Raw genomic sequence first — 13,677 nt, 5'->3', positions numbered from 1 at the left:
TTCCATACATCACTACTGGGAAAACCATGGCTTTAACTATACGGACCTTTGTTGGCAAGGTGATGTCTCTGCTTTTTAAGATGTTGTCTAGGTTTGCCATCGCCTTTCTCCCAAGGAGCAGGCGTCTTTTAATTTCGTGACTGCTGTCACCATCTGCACTGATCATGGAGCCCAAGAAAGTAAAATCTCTCACTGCCTCCATTTCTTCCCCATCTATTTGCCAGGAGGTGATGGGCCCAGTGGCCATGATCTTCGTTTTTTTGATGTTGAGCTTCAGACCATATTTTGCGCTCTCCTCTTTCACCCTCATTAAAAGGTTCTTTAATTCCTCTTCACTTTCTGCCATCAAGGTTGTGTCATCTGCATATCTGAGGTTGTTGATATTTCTTCCGGCAATCTTAATTCCGGCTTGGGATTCATCCAGCCCAGCCTTTCGCATGATGAATTCTGCATATAAGTTAAATAAGCAGGGAGACAATATACAGCCTTGCCGTACTCCTTTCCCAATTTGGAACCAATCAGTTGTTCCATATCCAGTTCTAACTGTAGCTTCTTGTCCCACATAGAGATTTCGCAGGAGACAGATGAGGTGATCAGGCACTCCCATTTCTTTAAGAACTTGCCATAGTTTGCTGTGGTCAACACAGTCAAAGGCTTTTGCATAGTCAATGAAGCAGAATGAAGCAGAATGAAGCAATGAACCTGGAATGTAAGAACCATGAACCTGGGTAAGTTGGATGTGGTCAAAAATGAGATGACAAGAATAAATATTGACATCCTGGGCATCAGTGAGCTAAAATGGACGGGAATGGGCGAATTCAGTTCGGATGACTATCATATCTACTACTGTGGGCAAGAAACCCGTAAGAGAAATGGAGTGGCCCTCATAGTCAACAAAAGAGTGGCGAAAGCTGTACTGGGATGCAGTCTCAAAAATGATAGAATGATCTCGATACGAATCCAAGGCAGACCTTTTAACATCACAGTAATCCAAGTTTATGCACCAACTACTGGTGCTGAAGAAACTGAAATTGACCAATTCTATGAAGACTTACAAGACCTTATAGAAGTGACACCAAAGAAGGATGTTCTGCTCATTATAGGGGATTGGAATGCTAAAGTAGGGAATCAAGAGATAAAAGGAACAACTGGCAAGTTTGGCCTTGGAGATCAAAACGAAGCAGGGCAAAGGCTAATAGAGTTCTGTCAAGAGAACAAGCTGGTCATCACAAACACGCTTTTCCAACAACACAAGAGACGACTCTACACATGGACATCCCCAGATGGGCAACATCGAAATCAGATTGATTATATTCTCTGCAGCCAAAGATGGAGAAGCTCTATACAGTCAGCAAAAACAAGACCTGGAGCTGACTGTGGCTCAGATCATCAGCTCCTTATAGCAAAATTCAAGCTTAAACTGAAGAAAGTAGGAAAAACCACTGGACAGGTAAGATACAATCTAAACCAAATCCCTTATGAATACACAGTGGAAGTGAGGAACAGGTTTAAGGATTTAGATTTGCTGGACAGAGTGCCTGAAGAACTATGGGTGGAGGCTCGCAACATTATACAGGAGGCAGCAACTAAAACCATCCCAATGAAAAAGAAATGCAAGAAAGCAAAGTGGCTGTCCAACGAGGCCTTACAAATAGCGGGGGAGAGAAGGCAAGCAAAATGCGAGGGAGATAGTGAAAGATACAGGAAATTGAATGCAGATTTCCAAAGAACAGCAAGGAGAGACAAGAAGGCCTTCTTAAACGAGCAATGCAAAGAAATAGAGGAAAGCAACAGAATGGGAAGAACCAGAGATCTGTTCAAGAAAATCGGAAATATGAAAGGAACATTTCGTACAAAGATTACCATAATAAAGGACAAAAGTGGTAAAGACCTAACTGAAGCAGAAGACATCAAGAAGAGGTGGCAAGAATACACAGAGGAATTATACCAGAAAGATATGGATGTCTCGTACACCCCAGGTAGTGTGGTTGCTGACCTTGAGCCAGACATCCTGGAGAGTGAAGTCAAATGGGCCTTAGAAAGCACTGCAAATAACAAGGCCTGTGGAAGTGATGGTATTCCAGCTGAACTGTTTAAAACTTTAAAAGATGATGCTGTTAAGGTGCTACACTCAATATACCAGCAAGTTTGGAAAACTCAGCAGTGGCCAGAGGATTGGAGAAGATCAGTCTACATCCCAATCCCAAAGAAAGGCAGTGCCAAAGAATGCTCCAACTACCGCACAATTTCACTCATTTCACATGCTAGCAAGGTTATGCTTAAAATTCTACAAGGAAGGCTCAAGCAGTATGTGGACCGAGAACTCCCAGAAGTGCAAGCTGGATTTAGAAGAGGCAGAGGAACCAGAGACCAAATTGCAAACATGCGCTGGATTATGGAGAAAGCTAGAGAGTTCCTTCTAGATATAATAGACAAATTTGGTCCCTTAGAGTTCCTGGAATAGTTTTGATTCTGAACAAAAAAACCATCAAAACTGTTTCCGGAACTCTAAGGTATGGTATTTTGCTTCGTATTTCTAGCTGTGGTGCTGCTCATACAGCATCATGCATTGCGCTTAATTAAACAGTATTACCGGTACTTTCTAATTGTTATTTATCTTAATTATTATTAATAGGGTGACAGAGAATTGTAAAAAAAAAAGAGGCTTTAGGAATTTGACAAATCTTTGCCATTTTTAACACTGTAACGTTATAGAACTGTCATTGTTCATAGGTCTTATTTTAATGCATTGGATGGGTGGTATTGTTTTTTGCTATTTGGCTATGTATTTTGTGGGGTTTTTGGTGTGTTTATGTTGTAAACTGCTTTGTGATCTTCGGATGAAGGGTGGTATATCAAATAAATAAATCCAACCACCCACATGATATTATTTATTGTTCATTAAAAATGCTTAGGTGCAGAGAGAGGCATTTTTAAAACTAAAATAATATATTAAAAACATTTTACTTCATAAATAACTAAGACTATATTAGTAAAGAAGTGTTTTTCCTTAATGATAAACATTATCTTTACAGATCGGAAGCTATGGTGGGCAGACCAAAACTTAGGCCAGCTGGGCACCTGCAATAAGAGAGATGGACGAAATCCCACAGTTCTGCGGAACAAAACTGCAGGAGTTGTACATATGAAGGTGTATGATAAAGCAGCACAACAAGGTAAACGGTATTTTCTATGATTATGATCAGTTGAATGGTTTGCTCCAGTGATCCGTGAGCAGAACTCCACTCTTCTCTCACAAATAGAATCAAAGAAGTTATTTTCACCAGTTATTCTTTCCTGCTATTATTTCCTTGTGTCCCCTGAATTTTTTTCTCCAAAGGGTTCAGAAGCCCTCTGGAGCAGCCTAAGAGGTGGGGCAGAGAGTGCAGGAGAATCAATAAATACTGTGTCTCCTCTTCACTGAATTGAATCCCCATCCATTGAATGGCAGAAGTACTTTCATTGAAGGAAGCTCAACTTAGGACATCTGCTCAGTCTGCTAGATCAGTTGTATTAGTACCAAATAAATGGAATATAACTATTTCCATACTAGTATTTGTAACCCGAACCACTAATGAAAAGGAGGAGACACCACACATTGCTTGGGTTTAATAAAGGCAACATCATAACTTTACATCAACTTTGAATTTAATAAAAGCAAAAACTTCATTTAGCATCAATTATCTGCAGATAAGGCCTCAATAAGAACTCCTGTCTGTTCTTCATTGAGCCTGTTGCCCTTGAATGGAAGGTCTAAAGGACCCCAACTCCTTTATTTTGTATTGAAATCGAACGATTCTCCTCTTTTTTTCCATTTTACAAACATTGTAACTACGACTTTGCCTAATTCACCAGCTGGATTTCATGTACTACAAGCAGTTCCTTCCAGCTCTAAAATTTTATAGTTCTGGTTCCCGGTACCTGTCTGCCTTAATGGAGGTAGCCCCCACAAGACCGTGGGGATAGAAGACGAAGGAAAAAAAGAATGGTAGAGGGTCAATCATTCTTGGAAATTCCTCTCAGGGAAGGGAGGAACAGGCTTCACTTACAGTTCTCGCTCTGGCATGGAATGAGGGCGGCAGGAAGGCTCTGAGTGCAAAAAGCACTTCGCCTGGCGAAACCCTCCTATGCCGCCATTAAGAAGCAGAAGTTCTCCTGTTAAATTGGATTTCTAACTGGCTTTAAAGTCAGGCACACTCCAAGAGAAGCTGTTGTCATCAGAACTGTGGAATTACCCAGCTGCATTGATCTGAGGTTTGGAACTGAGAAAATATTTTATTTGGTGTGGGCGGTGGATGGCAAAGAGGAGAGCCTCTGTTTTCCTGTTTACTTTGAGTTTCTTTATGAATGATTCGGCAACCCTTTCCAGATGCAAAATCTTAAAGATATAAAATGAAGTTGGTCTGCAGTATGGAATAAAGCCTGGGATGCTGGGAAAGATGGAGGGCACAAGGAGAAGGGGACGACAGAGGACGAGATGGTTGGATAGTGTTCTCGAAGCTACCAGCATGAGTTTGACCAAACTGCGGGAGGCAGTGGAAGACACAAGTGCCTGGCGTGCTCTGGTCCATGGGGTCACGAAGAGTCGGACATGACTAAACGACTAAACAACAACAAATGGAATAAAGCCTGTGATTAAAACAACAGTTATCTGCATGTGGTTTAAAGAAATAGAAGGAGAAGAGAGCTCTATGGCTGGAATGGATTATCTTGGGAAATTAGAGCAGATACCACCTCTACCACCCTTAAAAACAACAGAGAAGAGATATAACTCAAGTGGTCTTTGGCCAAAATGCAGTCATAAAGATTTGGGGCAGCAGACGAGGGAGGCATGAAGACGCTGATGGTGATTAATTAAAATGAAGTACTGCAAGATGTCCTGTGGTGGAAGTTGGATCCCTTTTTCTCAGGCTGTGGAAACTTCAACACTCTTGACTGAGTAGCGAGAAAGAGTGGACTGTTGGAGTATGTTGTTGTCCAGAAACATTGAGCAAGATGAGAGCACGATGGGAGGGAGCTAATGAGATATTCTGAGAATTCTCCAAGATTATAGCCCCACCCCAGCTACGCTGAGAGACAATAGCATTTGGAGGAATTTCAAGAATGGGACAGCGAACAAAGGCCAAGGACTTTATAATTGGATATATTCAGACAGAGAAAAGGAAAATAATTAGAGCACCTCTTTTGAAATCCTATGAAAAGTTAGATAATGTAATAACTCGAATAGTATTCACTTAAAATGCAGCTGTTACCTTAACGATTCATATGCCAACTGAAATGTAATTAGAAGTTAAGGGAAAAAAAATGAAACACAGCAATATAAGAACTGGACAAAAAACATTGATCAAGGAGCACGGGAAACCACTTTGATTAAATTGTATAAATATAGAATTAATTGGAACTATTTTGATATTAATTGTTATCTGCATAATTGGCAAAAATGTGGTAATATTGGGTAATTATTGGCCGCTCACCCACTCTGGCGCAGTTGGCCCCAGAGTGTCGAGGGAATGGGGCTTAAGTGTACTCTGCCCTGGGTGGCAGCTTTCATTACTAGAATACAAACTTCTTGACTTATAATTAGAGTTAAAGGGAGGGGAATGCCAAATAGTTTGGAAAGCGGCCATGTGGTTAAAGTATTTTATTAGAGAAGGTTTTGATAACTTTTCTCTGTAAAATATTGAAAACCTCATGGTTTGAAGACTTTAAAAGTACTTAAATTTGAAATACAATTATGATTGACTGAAAACAGAAAACTTGCATTTCATAATTAAATGAATTTGATGATTATTTTGCCACTGCAATATTTTCCAAAAAATTATAATCCTACTTTTTAATTGAAATACTATATAAAAATGTTTTAAATTCATGTCAGCATTACATGACTAAAAGCATAGTCCTACTTGTCTGCTTCGAAGCGCGTTCCTTTGGTCCCCCGATTGCCAGTGCTGGAGGCCCAATCTGGGTCAAGATCCTAGAATGGTGCATAAGGTGTTTTAATTGCTCCACAGTGATACAATAAAATGTTTTTGCAATGCAAACTTTAGGTGTGGGTAGCCAACCCAGATTGGAACTTCAATGGGGGCTAATGGTTAAAAGTGAATTTTAGGGCACCGATGTGGATCAAAGCTTTTACTCTGCTATTGTGGAACAGAACCTATACTCAAGGGCAGAATTAAGCAATTAAGGTCACATGTAGTTTAGCCTTTACGTATTTGTATTCCACACATAACTGTTACATTGTTTTCTATTTCATCCCCCTCCCCAACTCCATTGTATTATAGGTAGCAATTCATGTCAACACAATAATGGAGGATGTTCCCAACTTTGCTTACCAACCTCAGAATCAACCCGGACATGCTTGTGTACTGTAGGCTATAACCTTCGGAAAAACCGTATGTCATGTCAAGGTACAGCTTCACTATTACCAAAATAAAATAAAATAAAATAAAATAAAATAAAATAAAATAATAATACATAGTAAAGGAAATAAATAAAAAGCACTGGAGTAATTTCCTACTGCTTCATAGTTGGGAAATAAAATGACTATTGTTACTCTGGATCCTTCCGAGTGTATTTTTGGTATGTTATTGCTATTACAGGTTTTCCTATATTAACTTTATAGAATTTACAAAATTAACTAATATGGGGATTTGTTGTAATTCCAATCTCTGCATTTTGATGTTGATAACAGAAAGCTAGTTCTTGCAGTTTCAGAATTAGTGATTTCGGAGCCTTCTGACATGTTGCTTCTAAAAAACAAATGGAAATATGCAAAAGGCCCAAAGAAATTGTAACAGTTGATTTCACTCTCTCTTTGTGCATTTTCAAACTTTTCCATCAGCAATATATCAGTGTGTTAGTAAGTTGTACACATGCCCTGAAATAATTGCTTGAAACAGCACTTTTAAATTATGTTCTTGGGAACACTAGGTTTCCGTGGAAGCTTATTAGGGGGTTCTTTATAAGAAAGGACATGGTTTCTTGAAAGACAGCTTGTCTGCTATTATTGATGTTCCTCTTTAATGTTTGATTCATTCTCGGTTCACATAATCCTCTACAAGGCAAGAAAGTTAATGTGGGAAATGTTCTCTGAGTTTAGAAAGTTTGAAAACCATTGGCTCAAAGTAATCAATATTTGTAGACGTTTCACAGGGCAAACCATACAAACCATCCAATGTTTCAGGAGTTTCCTTGAAAATCAAGCTTTTATTTTATTTTATAGAAAGAAACCATATATCCTTTTAATATTTGCAGATATAAGGGGAAACGTGAAGGCAATATTCTGCCCAAGTGCTTAGTAAGAGTAAAATTCCCCCCACCTTGCCGTTTTCTGTTTAAAGCCATGTGGAAATGGCCTCTCAAAATGGAGAAAATGTCAGCCACCACAGGGGTTTCTTTAGGGGGTGTGTGTGGAAATTAACATTTTAGAAATGTTGTTTAAAAAAATGTTGTTTTTTTCTTTTGTTTTTGGCTCAGCTTTAGTTTTGTCCAATGAATGCAAAGGTACTGGAGTAATTGAATTATAGTGCTATTTAGAAGTAGCTCACCAGCTGGGGTGTAGCCCCTATGCTAGGTTTCCAGCAAGTCAGTCAGTTATCATGGGGGAGAAGGGAAGGGTTGAGGGGCCAGGGAGGTGGTCATGGTGCACATGAACTGGGAGAAACACCAGATTGGTTCCAAAGGAAACCATTTGCCTCAGACTTATTCCTAGGTAAATGGATATAGAATTGTAGCATTAGGTGCTTATTTTTTCATACAACTTTTTTGTATGAACTTTTGTGTTCCATTTATATGTTCTACCATTAATCAGATAAGATCCCCAAAACAGCTATTAGGCTATTAATGAGGTTTGATGTTGATTCCTCTTTCCCTTCCAATGTCCCTTGAAGTCCCCATCATCCACCCCGGTTGCTGATATTCATAATGGTTTTAATCTTTACTGTTTCTGTGCCTGTGTGTTTTCTTTAGGCATAGAATCATTCCTGATGTATTCTGTTCATGAAGGAATCAGAGGAGTTCCTCTTGATCCAAATGATAAGACAGATGCATTAATGCCTATATCAGGAGCCTCATTTGCTGTGGGCATAGATTTTCATGCAGGTGAATACAAATCTTTATCTTTATTTTACACATATTTTAACATCTTGAGCAGTTACGGAATATTGTCACCATAATCTTTTTTGGAAGCGACTTGTGAGTTCAAGGAGGGAGCAGAAGTCCTGAATATTTGATGCAACTGAACATGAAACCTTTTATCAGAGTTGATCTATACTTGCCAACCTAGATTATGTCCATACTAACTAAACATTTGAAAGACGAATGCTTATGTTACTGTTAGAAAGGACAAGGGGAAGGCAAGTGTGTATAAAAACTTAATACAGCAGTGGCTCATGGGAGTGGGGGTGGGTGTAATGCCACCAACCCAGTGCCCCCAATCCCAAGGAGGGCAACACTGCCTGGAGGACCAAACTTATACAACATCATATCCTCTCATTTGATAAATAGCTCAACCTTTTATGAACAGTAAAAATGGAAACCTATTCTTTTCTTGCTCACAGAAAAGGTGAACTGCCATGTGTATTCACACTTCTGTCAATAAGACGGCTCATGAAGTACACTGCTTATGTGTACCAACATCCCCCCCCAGTCTTGCAGAGTTACATAAATCACAGCAGCTATGTACACAGCTATGTACGCAGCTATGATGGAGGCACTGTTTCTCATCAATGGCATCTCCATGCACTTGAGGTGCTAAGAAGAGGCCGCCATTAGAATGAGCCCATCCCGCAAGATCTTGTTTTAAGTTGATTAATGGCATTTATTACAGATTTAAGGTTGTATTTTTGATAATTGCTAATTTTTAATATTTCTTTCGTAGGAAATGATACAATCTACTGGACAGACATGGGGTTCAACAAAATAAGCAGAGCTAGAAGGGACCAGACATGGAAGGAAGACATCATTACAAATGGTTTGGGAAGAGTAGAAGGCATTGCAGTGGATTGGATAGCGGGTAACACCAGTTCTTCATTTTTAATTCTTTATTCAGGTTCATTTAGGTTTTGCTTGACTTTTCCTTTTCTTATTACCTTTCATATGAAAAACATCAGTCTCATTTCACATCCGCCCCCCAGGAACAATAAATAGAATAGTACTGTGGCAATTTATATATATGAAACAAATGATAGTAAAAGTAGATTAATAAGATTGCACAAGAGAAGAACAAGAGCCTTTGAGCCCGGCTCATAGCCAACAAATATAATTTTCCTAGATCTTGGTTCACCCTTTCTGCGAGTGGCCTTTGGAATGAGGACCCAAGCCTCACAGCCAAACACACACAATAAATCCACTTTGGGTTTCTTTCCATGCAGCAGAAAGTAGGGCGTGTCTCCCACACTTGAATTGAACGCCCTGTTCTGAACAAAGCATGCCGTCTTATAACTCTCGGCCCAAAAGCGCTGTGGCAGACCCGAGTCTGCCAGCATAGCATTCGGTGCTTCCTGTAGGGTGCGGTGTTTTCTCTCCGCAATTCCATTCTGTTGCGGACTGTAGGGGGCAGTCAATCGATGACTGATACCTTTCTGCCTGAAGAAAGATTGCAGCGCAGAACCTGTGGACTCCGCCCCTCAATCAGATTGAAAGGAAACCACCCTGGTGGAGAAACGCAGCTCCACCGCTGTGATCCAATCCCTGATCAGTGTAGCCGCCTCCCACTTGTGTTTAAGTGTAAATAGCCAGGTGTGTCTCGAAAAATCATCAATCAGAACCAAAACATGCTTCGATCCACTTAAAGAAGCTACCTGCATCGGACCACATAAATCTGCATGAACCAGCTCAAAGGGTTTGCTGGTCCTCCTTTCTGACCTGGGATATGTGCATGTCGTGACCTTCGGTTTTTTACAAGCTTGACAGAGTCGCAGCAGTCCTGCTGTCCGTGTGAGATAGAGGGATAAATCAAGTCCAGAGACAGTTCATTGCTATCTCTAAAAGTGTTTATTTACATAGCAATAAATCCATCAGAACTTTCCGGCATCTCTCCGGTGCTTAGAGCACACGCAGCTTCTTTTGCAGCGTCTCTCAGTCTAAAGTGAAACCAACTTTCACAGACAAAGCCTGTGACATACGGCCCTGCGTCAGGCCCCTCCCCAGATACAGGACACCAAGGAGTTTTAACCCTGTAAACTCCAAACTCCACAGAAACCATTTCAAGAACCAACAGCTCCTGGACCAGCTTAGAACCTCCCATTCCCTGCCACTTTGCTGTTGGTAGGGATCCTACTGCCCACCCAGGAAAGTGCTACACTGATCACTCCATTGTCGTTGGTTGACTGAAGGCTGGCTTAGGTGGCAGAGCTCAGTAGAAGTGCACTTCCATCCAATCCGCACACATTGATGGTTTGGATTGTTCTGCCACAGCAGATGATGATTTTGCATTTATCCATGTTTTCAAGTACTGAATTGGTGCCCCCCTTCCAATTTAATAGTCTGTGGTTATCATGTCTTTTTCTTTTCTCCCAACGTTAAATCCTAACCATTCTGATTTGTTCATATTGACCTTATGACCTGATAATAATGCAAATTCTGAGTGTATTTTTATCCCATTCTCAAACCCCTCTGCTGGGTCAAGCAAAGTTAATTCGATATCATCTGCATATAGTCTTACCCTGCACTTTTTTAAAAATGTTAACCCCTTTTAGTTCTGAACATTATCTATGAAATAGATGTGAAATACTTGATTGATAAAGCCAGTGCTACCCCCCCAAAAAAATGTTTAGGGGGTACTCTCATTTTTCTACTCATATTGAAACACTGCCCCTCAATGAGGCCAAACTTAAGATTCACAAAATATTTAGGCGTATGCATACCCCTGCGTTCCCCCAGAAAAAAGCACTGGATAAAGTAAATACTAACAGAGATAGGGAAGCTCTGATACATCCTCTATAAAGATGGAGAGTATCAGAACTCATCCCTTGATACTGTAAGAAATGCCAGGGAGGTTAGATAGATCCATTTAATCCATTTGATAAATTTCTCTCCAAAGCTAAATTTAACGTCTGATATAAATAACTCCATTCAATGCTATCAAATGCTTTTTAAAACAACAATTATACTAGTCATGATTTCAAATCATGTTTACTTTGTAACCAAGGGGAAAATAGTAGGTTAGCTATGCTTGCATCTTTCAGTTTCCTTTTCAATATTCAGTGGGATGGATGCAAGCATAGGACTGGAAGGACTCAGGGTCCCTTCCAACTCTACATTTCCATGAATCTATGACTCCTTCCACTCATGGAAAAGACATCAGGTCCAATCAAAGTGGGGTAAGAGACCCATAATATTCCTTCCCCCTGCAGCATCCAACATTACCTTCCATGCTGTTCTAGAAAGTGCTCAATCCTCCATAGCAGGTTTTCATGGGACAGTGTGGGCTGCTGGAGGAGCGACGAATCTGTGAAAATCACCTTGACTCCCTTTCTGCAGAGGACATCTCTACTCCACGCATGGGGAGTCTAGAACTAGCCACATTATTTTTGTTTGTTTTTATTCTGGATGTATTTGTTTTATTAACTCAGTAAGAAGCTCTGATGTACTCTGTTTACTGGGGGGGGGGGCAGATTGTTGTTACTTGTGGCCTTTCCCTGAAGATTTATTTTAAACATCCTCTTAGCATTGTTAGGTATGAATTTGTAACAAGTATACTATAATATCATTTGACCATTACAAATACTATATAACTGTTGATTTTGTTTATTAATAAGTAATAAGTCAGGCATAAAACTTACATTAATAGCCATGTTAGTATAAGCATTCTTAAAGGCTTATATCACCATAACTGAATGGTGCTTCCCCCCATTCCAGGTAATATATATTGGACAGATCATGGCTTCAACTATATTGAAGTTTCCAGGCTGAATGGATCTTTTCGATATGTAGTCATTTCTCAGGGTCTGGACCAGCCAAGGTCTATAGCTGTACACCCAGAAAAAGGGTAACTTGAAAATTTATATGCATGCATTTGAACCAAATTATTGAAATAGTGGTTAAGTATTCGTGTTCCCAGTTTAACTCTCAATTTAGCCCTCAATTTCTTTGGCAATCTTATCAAAATGTAATTCTCTCAGCCGTAGTCTCCTATCAGTAATGGAGATGTTTCCCATGTGGAACAAAGGGCAGCTGTTCAAGAAGCACAAGCCAAAAGCTTACATAAGTATGCAGAACTAACTGTTTAACAATTTGGATTTGGGCCATAGTTCTTGGTCCCCCTTGGGCCAGTGCTGGGAATCCAGTATGCGGACCTATGATGTGATGCCATTAAGGGGTGGGTACTAGCAAAAATTCTTAATAATTTTCATATCTCATGGAGCACATCTGTGTATACAGAAGCGTATGTGAACAAAGTAACATATTGCAAGTTAGCAAATTTAGCAAACAAAACCTTTAATTAAGAATATATATATTGTACACCTACCTCTTAATATACTAAGTTTATCATTCTTGCACAAGGTGCTTCTGTCTGATTTTTGCCAATTGTTACCTCCTATAGTAGCCCCTTATTCCCTATCCCACACCATTCATCCATTATACCCTCTGACTATCAGAAACATAAGTGAGAGATGCAGTGAACAGGCAGTGATGAAAACTTTCCCAAACCTTCTAGTGCTCATAGTACTCAAGAACTTGCCCCGTGATCAATTTCAATAAACATAGATTTTATCCTATTTTTCCCCATGTTATAGATATTTATTCTGGACAGAATGGGGACAGGCACCCTGCATAGGCAAGGCACGTTTAGATGGATCAGAGAAGATGGTTCTTGTTGGCACTGGAATTACATGGCCTAATGGAATTTCTGTAGACCATGAGGTTGGTTTTGTGCCTTCTTCCAAATAAAGTCCATTTAATGCTATGCGATGCTAAAACATTTACACCACATAACATTCATTATTTTATTTTCCTAATAAAAGCTAGGATAAAAGTATTTGGAGCTTACCTTTCAATTGATCCATAGGAAAATAAATTATACTGGTGTGATGCTCGAATGGACAAGATAGAAAGAATCGACCTTGAGAGTGGAAGGAATCGGGAGATTGTGCTGTCAGGAAGCAATGTGGATATGTTTTCAGTCGCAGTCTTCGGGGCTTACATCTACTGGTCTGACAGGTAATTTATTTTTCCATAAGTATTTGAGTCTCAAAATGTTATTTCTGTGCCAGATGCTTCACCCTTGTAGGATTAGCCATTCTTTAGCAAGGTCACTGAAAGGATCTCACAAAGCTATGTAATTTCCAGAGAAAAGGCACTTTTCGATATTCAAAGCTAAACTATATCAACATCACAGTCAAAAGTATGCTTTTTCACCTTCTGCTAGGCCAGATGTCTCCTGCATTTTAATGACTTAATTTATTTTAATTAGTTGAGATTTGTGGATCAGATATTTCCTTTTTTTATTATTTTTTTTGGCAGAGCTCATGCAAATGGGTCCATCAGACGAGGCCACAAAAATGATGCCACAGAGGCAGTATCCATGAGGACAGGTCTTGGAATAAACTTGAAGGAAGTGAAAGTCTTCAATAGAGGACGTGAGAAAGGTAAACTTTTGTTCAACACTTTAATGTTTGATTGTACCCTTCTTCCTCTATCATCGTTTTGTTGTTGTTGTTTTTTGCATGAAAA

At 39.7% G+C, this 13,677-nt stretch overlaps 1 protein-coding gene across 3 annotated transcripts in view; it reads left to right on the top strand.

The window, feature by feature from the left end:
- Window positions 1-13,677, top strand: part of LRP1B (LDL receptor related protein 1B) — a 742,760-nt gene that overhangs the window by 614,140 nt on the left and 114,943 nt on the right. For all 3 annotated transcript variants that reach the window (XM_083492761.1, XM_083492762.1, XM_083492763.1), the window contains 8 exons: window positions 3,036-3,176; window positions 6,285-6,410; window positions 7,972-8,103; window positions 8,882-9,016; window positions 11,863-11,992; window positions 12,741-12,867; window positions 13,013-13,164; window positions 13,468-13,592. In XM_083492761.1, coding sequence (XP_083348887.1) covers window positions 3,036-3,176; window positions 6,285-6,410; window positions 7,972-8,103; window positions 8,882-9,016; window positions 11,863-11,992; window positions 12,741-12,867; window positions 13,013-13,164; window positions 13,468-13,592 — 1,068 coding nt within the window. The remainder of the gene's footprint in view (window positions 1-3,035; window positions 3,177-6,284; window positions 6,411-7,971; window positions 8,104-8,881; window positions 9,017-11,862; window positions 11,993-12,740; window positions 12,868-13,012; window positions 13,165-13,467; window positions 13,593-13,677) is intronic.

This window comes from Podarcis liolepis (genome assembly GCF_965112155.1).
Source record: "Podarcis liolepis genome assembly, chromosome: 1".
NCBI classification, from domain to species: Eukaryota; Metazoa; Chordata; class Lepidosauria; order Squamata; family Lacertidae; genus Podarcis; species Podarcis liolepis.
Note: the sequence above shows the minus strand (reverse complement) of the source record. Positions and strands in the feature narration are given on the sequence as shown.